This window comes from Scleropages formosus, chromosome 13, assembly GCF_900964775.1.
Source record: "Scleropages formosus chromosome 13, fSclFor1.1, whole genome shotgun sequence".
NCBI lineage: Eukaryota > Metazoa > Chordata > Actinopteri > Osteoglossiformes > Osteoglossidae > Scleropages > Scleropages formosus.
In genome coordinates, this window is record NC_041818.1 from 3,713,555 (window position 1) to 3,725,067 (window position 11,513).

The 11,513-nt window shown below is 43.5% G+C and overlaps 1 protein-coding gene across 2 annotated transcripts; it reads right to left on the minus strand.

Moving 5' to 3' along the window:
- Window positions 1-6,925: 6,925 nt before the first annotated feature.
- LOC108925365 (ankyrin repeat and SOCS box protein 12-like) lies at window positions 6,926-10,042 on the minus strand. Of its 2 annotated transcripts, none has more exons than XM_018737221.2 (3): window positions 9,870-10,042; window positions 8,747-9,595; window positions 6,926-7,062 (listed from the first exon to the last, which is right to left on the minus strand). In XM_018737221.2, exons 1-3 carry the CDS (start codon window positions 9,877-9,879, stop codon window positions 6,929-6,931), a joined length of 993 nt encoding a protein of 330 aa, XP_018592737.2. In that variant the 5' UTR covers window positions 9,880-10,042; the 3' UTR covers window positions 6,926-6,928. The 2 variants fall into 2 exon arrangements, with proteins under 2 accessions (XP_018592737.2, XP_018592738.2); XM_018737222.2 differs by having other exon boundaries at window positions 6,988-7,646.
- Window positions 10,043-11,513: the final 1,471 nt, after the last annotated feature.

Genomic DNA, 11,513 nt, shown 5'->3' on the forward strand with positions numbered 1-11,513 from the left:
GGCAATGCGAACCAAGCTCCTACTCCGGTCATACAGGGAACGAACAGCCCGTAGCAACGAGCCCCGAACCCCATAATCCCGAAGTACCCCCCACAGGATGCCACGAGGGACACGGTCGAATGCCTTCTCCAGGTCCACAAAACACATATGGACTGGTTGGGCAAACTCCCACGAACCCTCCAGCACCCTAGTGAGGGTATAGAGCTGGTCCAGTGTTCCACAGCCAGGGCGAAAACCGCATTGTTCCTCCTGAATCCGACGTTCGACTATCGGTCGGATTCTCCTTTCCAGTACCCCAGCATAGACTTTCCCAGGGAGGCTGAGGAGTGTGATCCCCCTATAATTGGAACACACTCTCCGGTCCCCCTTCTTAAAAAGAGGGACCACCACCCCAGTCTGCCAGTCCAGAGGCACCGTCCCCGAACTCCACGCGATGCTGCAGAGGCGTGTCAGCCAAGACAGCCCCACAACATCCAGAGACTTGAGAAACTCGGGGCGGATCTCATCCACCCCCGGAGCCTTGCCACCGAGGAGTTTTTTGACTACCTCAGCAACTTCAGCCAGGGTAATGGACGAGTCCCCCTCCGAGTCCCCAGCCTCAGCTTCCTCTACGGAAGGCAGGTCGGAGGGATTGAGGAGATCCTCAAAGTACTCCTTCCACCGCCCGAGGGCATCTTCAGTTGAGGTCAGCAGCGCACCACTTCCACTGTAAACAGTGTTCGTGGAACACCGCTTCCCCCCTCTGAGTCGCCGAACGGTTTGCCAGAATCTCTTTGAGGCCGACCGAAAGTCTTCCTCCATGGCCTCACCGAACTCCTCCCAAGCCCGAGTTTTTGCCGCGGCGACTGCCAGAGCCCCGTTTGGCCCGTCGGTACCTGTCAGCTGCTTCAGGAGTCCCATGAGCCAGCCAGGCCCGATAGAACTCCTTCTTCAGCTTGACGGCATCCCTTACCTCCGGTGTCCACCACCGTGTTCGGGGATTGCCGCGGCCACAGGCACCGGAGACCTTATGGCCGCAGCTCCGAACCGCCGCACCGACAATGGAGGAGCGGAACATAGTCCATTCAGACTCAATGTCCCCCACCTCCCTCGGGACCTGGTTGAAGCTCTGTTGGAGGTGGGAGTTGAAGACCACTCTGACAGGGACCTCCGCCAAACGTTCCCAACAGACCCTCACTATGCGTTTGGGCCTGCCAGGTCTGTCCAGCTTTTTCCCCCGCCATCGAATCCAACTCACCACCAGGTGGTGATCAGTTGACAGCTCAGCCCCTCTCTTCACCCGAGTGTCCAAGACATATGGCCAAAGATCAGAAGAAACGACTACAGAGTCGATCATCGACCTCCGACCTAGGGTGTCCTAGTGCCAAGTGCACTGATGGACACCCTTATGCATGAACATGGTGTTCGTTATGGATAAACCGTGACTAGCACAGAAATCCAATAACAACTCACCGCTCGGGTTCAGATCAGGGAGGCCGTTCCTCCCAATCACGCCCCTCCAGGTGTCACTGTCGCTGCCCACGTGGGCGTTAAAGTCCCCCAGTAGAACGACAGAGCCCCAGTGGGAGCGCTTTCCAGCACGCCCCCCAGGGACTCTAAAAAGGCCGGGTACTCTACACTGCCGCTAGGCGCGTAAGCACAAACGACAGTGAGAGACCGTTCCCTGACCCGAAGGCGTAGGGAGACGACCCTCTCATTCACCAGGGTAGACTCCAACACATGGCGGCTGAACTGGGGGGCTATTAATAAGCCCACACCAGCCCGCCGCCTCTCACCTTGGGCAACGCCAGAATAGTGGAGAGTCCACCCTCGATCGAGGAGAGTGGTTCCAGAACCCAAGCTGTGAGTGGAAGTGAGCCCGACTATATCTAAACGGTATCTCTCAACTTCCCGCACCAGCTCAGGCTCCTTCCCCGCCAGTGAGGTGACATTCCAAGTCCCAAAAACCAGAGTTGGCGCCCGAGGTTTGGGTCGGCCGGGCACTCGGCCCCGACCACCGCCCAAATCACAATGCACCGGCCCCTTACGGTTTCTCTGGCAGGTGGTGAGCCCACCGAAGAGCGGCTCCACGTCATGGCTTCGGGCTGAGCCCGGCCAGGCCCCGTGGGCATAGACCTGGCCACCAGGCGCTCGCATGCGAGCCCCCCCCCCCCCCAGGCCTGGCTCCAGGGTGGGGCCCCGGTGACCCCATACCGGGCGGGGTAAACGAAAGCCTTGATTTTTCCTTCATAAGGGGTTTTTGAACCGCGCTTTGTCTCGTCTGTCATCCAGGACCTGTCTGCCATGGGAGACCCTACCAGGGGCATATAGCCCCAGACAACATAACTCCTGGACTCATTCAGGCACTCAAACCCCTCCACCGCGGTAAGGGGGCGGTTCACGGAGGAGTCTGTGCACTTTGAGTTTTTATATTGATGACTACTCGTGTATGTCTGTTTTGTATTTGTCTGTTTTTAGGGGTATGATCAAGTTTCATACTGTAATTTAGAAGTATTTTATGCATTTTGAAGGAAGCATGTAATATGATATGATGACTTCGGTTAAGCTACTACTGGGGGACAGTCCTTTTGCGGGTATTTTGGTGTGGGGAGACATGGGTCAGTTATATTTTTTGAAGGCAGAAAGGGGATTGTTATGGGAAAGACTGTCTTGACAATGTATTTTATGTAATGGTTGTTTAGTAATTTTGTTTGACCAACTGTAGGAAAATAGTGTTGGGTTTGTTTTATTGTGGATTTTTAATGTATTGTATTGGTTGTCCTTGGGGGCATGGTGGCGCAGTGGGTTGGACCGGGTCCTGCTTTCCGGTGGGTCTGGGGGTTGAGTCCCGCTTGGGGTGCCTTGTGATGGACTGACGTCCCGTCCTGGGTGTGTCCCCTCCCCCTCCGGCCTTACGCCTTGTGTTGCCGGGTAGGCTCCGGTTCCCCACGGCCCCGTATGGGACGAGTGGTTCTGAGTGTGTGTGTGTGTATTATTGATAACTTTATTTTATAAAGTTTGGAAAGAAAAAAAAAGTCAAATTAAATATTGTGTGTGTGTATATATATATGTACTATCATACTGAAACAATGGAAGCCGGAGCGAAGATGAGTAGGACCCAGTCGCGAGTTCTGTTTAATGAGCAACAAGTCCAAAAGCACGAGAAAAGAGCAGTAGTCGGGGATAGGCATGGGTCAGGCGATGTGCGTTCAGGGTTTGGGAACAGACAAGGGATGTAGTCGATGAAAACGAAGCAAGGGAAGCAAAATGTAGAACGCATGGGTTTGCTGTAGAGATTGGAGATGCAGTTGCTTGTGAGAGGTTCTGCAACCAGGCATGAACTCCCGGTCCTTTTAACCCCTGCCACCTTGATGAGACAGATGCTGGCTGGATGCATGTCCCATGTAAATGGATATACAAACAGCATTTGATTTAAACTTCTTTTTTTTTTTTTACCTTTTTTAAGCACTGAATATTGTGTGATGTACGGTGAATATAAGGGGGTGATTGTGTCTGCCAGGAGAAGTGCTTAGTGCATAGGTCTTTGAGGAAACGGGATCCTTGAACCAATAGCTTTTTTTCCCGTGTGCCGGTGTTCAAATAAAACATTCAAGACGAACACTGCCTGTGCATCCTTCTTCACCCCATCCAAACCCATGGCGCTGTGTGCCACAGTATTATTACCTTTGGTATTACAATAAGGAATAACTGATTACACAGAAATTATAGTTATTTAACATTGTAATGTAATTACCTGTTAAGGACAGTACACACAATAATGATACAACCCCTGGCAAAAAATATGGAATCGCCCCACTTTGAGGATGTTCACGCAGCTTTTTTACGTTGTAGCAAATAAACAAATCACAGAGAACACACAACAATTTTTAATAGCTGAATATCCTGGGTTCATTAAACATACCTCAAACAAATTAAATCTTGATTAATGGCAATTTTTTTTCAAATCAAGTAGAAGAAAAAATTATGGAATCACTCGATGTTATGGAAAAAATTAGGGAATCACTTGGTATTTGCATTTTTAAAACAAACACATGTCAAAAAATGCAAATTAGTCAGAGAGAGCTTATTGAGCTTAACAAGCTGTTGGACTTGATTAAATGAAAGGAAACAGGGCCCCAACAAGAGAGTTGTCAATAGAAACAATGGAAAGGATAATAAAACTTCTTCAAGAAGGAAATCCAACATGGATTGTGGCAAAAGAAGTTGGTTGTTCCCAGTCAGCTGTGTCTAAAATTTGGTGCAAGTATAAACAAAATGGGAAGGTAATAAAAGGAAAACATACAGGTAGACCAAGGAAGGAAGACATCAAAGCATCAGGATAGAAAACTCAAAGCAATACACCTTGAAAATAGAAAATACACAACAAAACAAATGAAAAACAAATGGGGGGAAACTGGAGTCAATGTGTGTGATGAAACTAAGAAATCGGCTGAAAGAAATGGGATTCACATATAGAAAAGCCAAACAAAAACCAGCAGTAATGCCTAAACAGAAGAAAACAAGGTTACAGTGGGCTAAAGAGAAGCAATCATGGAGTGTGGATGACTGGATGAAAGTAATATTCAGTGATAATGAATCACGAATCTGCATTAGCCAAGGCGGTGATGCTGGAACTTTTGTCTGGTGCCATTCTAATGAAACATATAAAGATCACTGCCTCAAGAAAACAATCAAATTTCCCCAGTCATTTATGATATGGGGTTGCATGTCAGATAAAGGACCAGGTGAGATGGCAATCATGACCTCAGCAGTCAATGCCCAGGTGTACATTGAAATTTTGGACACTTCCCTCATCAATTGACAATAGAAAATAGGTTTGGTATTTTGTCCTCAGTGCGCGTCTAACGCAAATCGACAGATACTATAGCTAAGAAGCTTCCAGAGAAAGTCAGAGGCTGGAGTAAAGTTGAATGCCTTTACTGTTGTCTTCCTTCTCATGAAAGTACAGTCTTTTTTGTAAAACTAAAACAATACAAAGCAACACTAATTACTAAACATTAGTTACATATCGTTAAATACAAATATCCACAAATACACCTAAATAATGTCTACACTATTAACATAACGTAAATATTACATTCACGCTACTATAATTTACTAAAAACGTAAATGCAACTTACAAGCGATGCTTTCCAAGGCACAAACAAGGAGGGAAGGCACTGGAGCCGCAAGCCGACCGCATGGCACACATCGACTGAACACACTTCCCGATTCTTAAACCAGATCCACGCCTGTGTCACGTGGCCCATCCATCCAATAATGTAACAGTACGAAATAACGTAAAGAATAACGTTATTCTCCGAAATGACCACTAGGTGGCAGAAACCCAAAACAAATCTGAAAATATCTCACACAACAGCACATTTGGAGATGAAGTAATTTTTCAGGATGATAATGCATCTTGCCACAGAGCAAAGAGTGTTAAAGCTTTTCTTCAGGAAAGGCATATCAACTTAATGACATGGCCAGCAAACAGTCCAGATCTCAATCCAACTGAAAATTTATGGTGGAAATTGAAAAAACTGGTCCATGACAAGGCTCCATCCTGCAAAGCTCATCTGTTAACGGCTATTTGAGAAAGTTGGAACTAGATTGATGAAGAATATTGTTTTTCCTTAGTGAAGTCAATGCCTCAAAGTATCCAGGACATCATAAAAGCCCGAGAAGGAACGACGATGTATTGACTGTATTTTTTTGTTGATGATTCCATAATTTTTTCCTTAACATTAAGTGATTCCATAATTTTTTCCTCTACTTGATTTGGAAAAAAAAAAAAATTGCCATTAAAGTAATTTAATTTAATTTGTTTGAGGTATGTTCAAGAAAGCCAGAGTGTCCAGCTATTAAACAAAAAACGTTTTGTGTTGTATCTGTGATTTGTTTATTTGCTATGAAGTAAACAAGTTGGGTAAACATGCTCAAAGTATGGTGATTCCATAATTTTTGTCAGGGGTTGTCCAAAAAAAAACTCTGAATTAATTTTATTTTATTTGTTCATCCGTGGTTTGCTGCAATACAGAGGTAGTGCTTAGAAGTACTGCTAAGACGCACACACACACACACACACACACACACACACACACACACACACACAATGGGAAATGTAGAAAGATAGAGCCTCCAGTTCGTATAAAATATGTGTTTCTGGAATGTGGTAAGAAACCCACACAAATGGAAAAGTGAAATATGGAAATGCTGATTTTAATATCACACATAAGAAGCCAGGAATAAAGGTTTCAAGAAAACATGACCTGGAGATACTTTTGTGATTTTCATTAGTAGCCATATTGTTTCAGTGCTGCTACAGTTTCCGTGGAGTTTGGCAATGGACCTTCACTGAGTCATGATCATAGCCTTTGTTATATGCAGTGGGGAAGCTGTAGGTGAGTGGCAGGCGCAAGCGTGTGTGTTTAGAAGAAAAGCTGCTATTCCAGTTATCTATAGCCATTTATTCTATTCCACTGGCAACTGTAAAGCTGTAAGAAACAGACCTTAAACTCTTTGTAGCTTTAAAACAATGTGTCTGTGAAATTTGCTGGAAGAAAAATGTCACCGGAAGTCAAAAAAAAAGTCACCAGAAGTGGTCTTGTGTCACACCGCCAGCAAGTGGAACCAATTCTAAGGGCAGCACAATCTAATGCACCTGTTTACATTTACATTTATTCATTTATCAGATGCTTTTCTCCAAAGCGATGTACACCTCATAGAAAACACAATTTTAATTTCATTTAAATGTTTCATTTCAGACTTGCCATAACACCCCGCTATATTTCAATAACAATATAATTTTGTCATATTAATACAAAGAACACAAACCACTTACATGCAGTATAATTATGTAAACTTAATTTAAATATTAAAAAGCATCAATAATGTATCTATTAATTTTTCTTTAATTTGTAAAAGTTTATTTTAATTTCAGGTTCTGTTATGTAATGTGCTTCAAATAGTTCCTTAGAGTTAGGGGAATATTCAGAAGATCGATGGAATGCATTTTGTTAGCTACTGGGAGGTAGCTTCGAATAGCTAGTCTTGTCTGACACATCAGAGTTTTCGGACAAACTGGAAATAAAACAGAAAACAGACATCAGTGTTACTGATTTTGTCATTTTATCCCTGCTACATATTTGACCAATTCACAACTTTTCTCTTTCGTTAATATGGTTTCTTCCATTTGAATGCCTTAAGACTCCATGACATCTTCCACATCAGGCATCTGAACACAACATCAATTCAGTCACTCAGTTATACGTGACTTATTCACATTTTGTACATCTGTGGTGGTGCGGTCAGATACAGGTGGTCATAGAAAAAGAATGGGTTAGACTATAATAAACAGCAAAGAGTATGCACATTCAAGAGTTCAAACACACACACACACCTCAGCAAAACCACAACTGTTAAGTCTTATGACTGTCCATCTTGGGCTAGTATTATTTTGACTACAGTAAAGACCATGGGAAAACATGCTGATCATCACAGACTGATATTGCCATGGCTTTCGCCTGAAGCAAGATGGCGGACACAAGATGCAGAGCACTGTTCTTTATTTCCAGGGGTAATCCAAAGCTGTAGTCATGATTCAAGCCGGGTCGATCGATGCGCGAACAGGGTTTGAAGGACAATCCGAGATCGTGGTCGTTAAACTAGCAGAGGTCAGAACCGAAGACAAGGCAGCGGGAATCAAAGGAGCAACGAAGAGAAAAGGGAACGAGGACAGGAGAACAAGGGTAGGTAAGTTAACATGCACAAGCCAAAGAGCAAGGGTTTGCTGAACTTGGTTCCACACCCAGTGTTGTCCGTCTGCGCCTTTTATGCTTCTCTTCGGGTTGGGTGTCAGGTGTTCCTTGTTGACATGATGGCGCAGGCGTGGCAGATACATTTAAAATTTAGCAAAAATGCTTGTTTGGAAACTCTTTCCAGAATTTTTTTGAAGTGCCACATCAATAATGCATCACATCAATAAATTTTGATTATTCAACTCAAAAATTAGTGTTATCATTTTAGGTAAACGGGGTCTATAGACCATAAACTCCAAAAAGAGGTGCAAAACTTTTGACAGTGACTATGAATCAAATTGGTTAAAAGGTGTAACAACCATTTTCTATAATGGCTTCATCGACAGTTATAATTTTGGATACAAGACCAAAAATTGAAATCTGTGTCAAACACCACAAGGAGTAGTCTACACTAATAAATGCCACCAAAACATATCTCTAGATTCATAGAATAAAATAAAAACCACGTTAAAAAACACTTGAAGCTGTAGGCTTACATTGCAGCCAAGATAAAAGGTGTGATGGAGTTAATTCACTTTTTATTATTTTATTTTGTTGTTATTTCCCTATAAAGTAGTCTTAATTTCAATATTCACTTATGTCTGTTGTATTATTTTCATTGTTATATGTATTACTGTGCATGGCACATTAGAATACAAAGCACCTGAGTAACTTTGTACAATTCTGCACTGGAAGACCTAGGCACTGTAAGTACTCTGTATTTCAAAGTATATTAAAAGATGGAACAGACACATGCAGATGGACATACAGGACACAAGACACAAGGCACATGGGTGGACTAATATCAGCCTGGGTGGATGTTCTTTGACAAACGTATCTGTGTACATCAGTGATGTTTAACACTTGGTGAAATTCAGCTGAAACAGTGATATGTTATTGTGCCTAATCTTTGAGATTCCAAAGAATCTTGAATTGTCTGAAAAAGACCAATTCCAATGGAGGCTCACCTCTTTCCTTGAGCAGCAGCGCTATGGCTTTGTTCTGTTTCGTTGTTTTGTCTGTGACAACAGTGGGTAGGTAGATGTTTGCACCAAAATCGATCAAGAGCTGGACGTATTCTGCTCCACAGCCGTATCTGAGGCACGTCTCAAGAACACTATTGGGCTGTTTGATCCTCGCCAAAATCTTCTTATCTGTGCAGTTATAATTGGGATCTGCACCATAGAGGAGAAGCAGCTTGAAGCAGTTGAGGTGCCCATAAACGGCCGCGAGGTAGAGAGGGCCCCGGCAGGCTGAACCACTGGACACCCAGTCAGGGACTTTGGGTCTGACGTTGACCTCTGCTCCGTGTTGCAGGAGCTCGTGCAAGATGTCCACGTCTCCATCACGGGCGGCTATGAGGACTGGGGAGCAATTGTTGTGTAAGCTGCCATTGGGGTTAGCTCCAGCTTTCAGGAGGGCGGCCACGCAGTCCACATGTTTCCCGCTGACAGCTGAGAAGAGTGGCGTCTGAGCCTTCACATCTAAGCTGTCCACCTCAGCACCGTAGGACAGGAGCATTTCCAGGCATCTCAGGTGTCCCAGGGAGGCAGCCAACCTGAGAGGGGTCACGGGGACTCCCCAGCCACACCGGCTGTTGATGAATTTCTTGTAGCACTCTTGGCTGAGCAGCATGGACAGAAGTGCATCATCATCCTTAGACACTACTCTGTTCAGCTCCCGACACTCACTGCTATCCCTTTCCTCCTCTTCCTCACTCGGCTGGAGCATGGAGATGATCTTGGAAACATCCATTAAACTCATGTTGTCAATTTTCTTGAGCACCATTATATTCACAAAGTTCTCCTCAACTCCACCTGGGAAAACATGTGGCATAAGAGGCAGATTAATGATAGATTAATGACTCATCATCTTCCACATGAAGGAAATGACATGAAAACAGAACTGCTTTCACTTTTTCTCTCTTACGCTCCTTTCAGCTGGTGAAAAGATCTGATCAAATTTAATGTCAAAAAGCTGCAAAAACAGATAATATTATAAAGTAGACAAATTATTTTTCTCAGCAATGTAAACTTTGTCTGAAAGAGAAAAGTTTCAAAGCAAATAAACATGGAAACTGAAGTTCCTTACCTTTGATCATAAATCACACTTTCATAACTCCAGAAGGAACCATAACAATGATTATGGTGACGATGATGATTATGGTAGCAGTTTGTTATCTCACAGAAGCACAAACAGACAACTGGAGGATTACTGAGTATGTTGAGGTTTCTAAAGGGGACTTCAACATGTGTCTTAGCCGCAGTGTGAAGCTAAGCTATGTGACACCACCTAGCAATGGAGAGTGGTGGCGTGGCCATCGGGGGGCTAATTTTAGGCCGTAAATGGATCTCCCGTAATTTCCATTCTTGGAGAGCTGGGGGCACAGAGAGTATATTTAGACAGGTGATAGACATGTCCTAATGTTGCAGTTTAAATGTTTATTAGTGCTTGTTATCGTAAAGGAAGCATGACACTGGTGTTAACTCAATGTTACATCAGGACAGTGTATGCCCATGACTGAAAGTAAGTACAGAGCAATAAATGATTCATTAATGTAACTGTTGTTGTTTAATTACAGTGGTGTTTGGAAGTTTGTGAACCCTTTACAATTTTCTCTATTTCTGCAAAAATATGATATAAAACATGATCAGATTTTCACAAAGGTCTTAAAAGCAGATAAAGAGAACCCATTTAAACAAATGAAACAAAAAATTTGTACTTATTTATTTAGGAAAATTAACCAATGTTACATACCCATGTATGGCAGAGTATATGAACCTCTTGGATTATCCGTTAATTTGAAGGGGAAATTAGATGCTTCATGTGTCAATAAATGGGATGACAATGAAGTGTGAGTGGGAGAGGCCCTGCCTTAGTTAAAGCCCCACTATCTGTGAGAACCTCAGAAAAAGAGTTGGCACTGATGCTCACCAGGCTGGAAAAGGTTACAAAACCATTTCTAAAGAATTTGGATTCCACCACTCCACTGTCAAGCAGATTATGCAGAAATGGAGGAAATTCAACACCATTATTACCCTCTTCAGCAGTGGTTGACCAACCAAGATCACACCAAGAGTAAGGCGTGTAATAGTCCAGGAGGTCACAAAGAAACCTAGGGTAACGTCAAAGGAATTAAAGGCCTCTCTTGGATTGGCTAATGTCAGTGTTCATGAGCCCACTATCAGGAGAACACTGAACAACAATGGTGTGCATGGCAGGGTTGCAAGGAGAAAACCATTACTCTCCAAAAAGAACATTGCTGCTTGTCTACAGTTTACTAAAGACCACATGGATAAGCCAGAAGACTATTGGAAGATTTTCTGTGGATAGATGAGACCAAAATAGAACTTTTTGGCTTGAATGAAAAGTGTTATGTTTGGCAAAAGGCAAACACTGCATTCTAGCATAAGAACCTTATCCCATCTTTGAAACATAGTGGTGGCAGTATTGTAGTTTGGGCATGCTTTGCTGCCTTTGGACCTGCACAGCTTGCTGTCATTGATAGAATTATGAATTCTGAATTGTACAAACAAATTCTACAGTAAAATGTCAGGGTTTCTGTCTGTGAACTGAAACTCTACAGAAAGCAGGTGATGCAGCAAAACAATGGTCCTAAACACACAAGCCGTTCTACCAAAGAATGGTTAAAGCAGAAGAAAGTTAATGTTTTTGAATGAATTGAGTGAAAGTCCTCACCTTGATTCTATAGAAATGTTGTGGAAGAACCTGAAG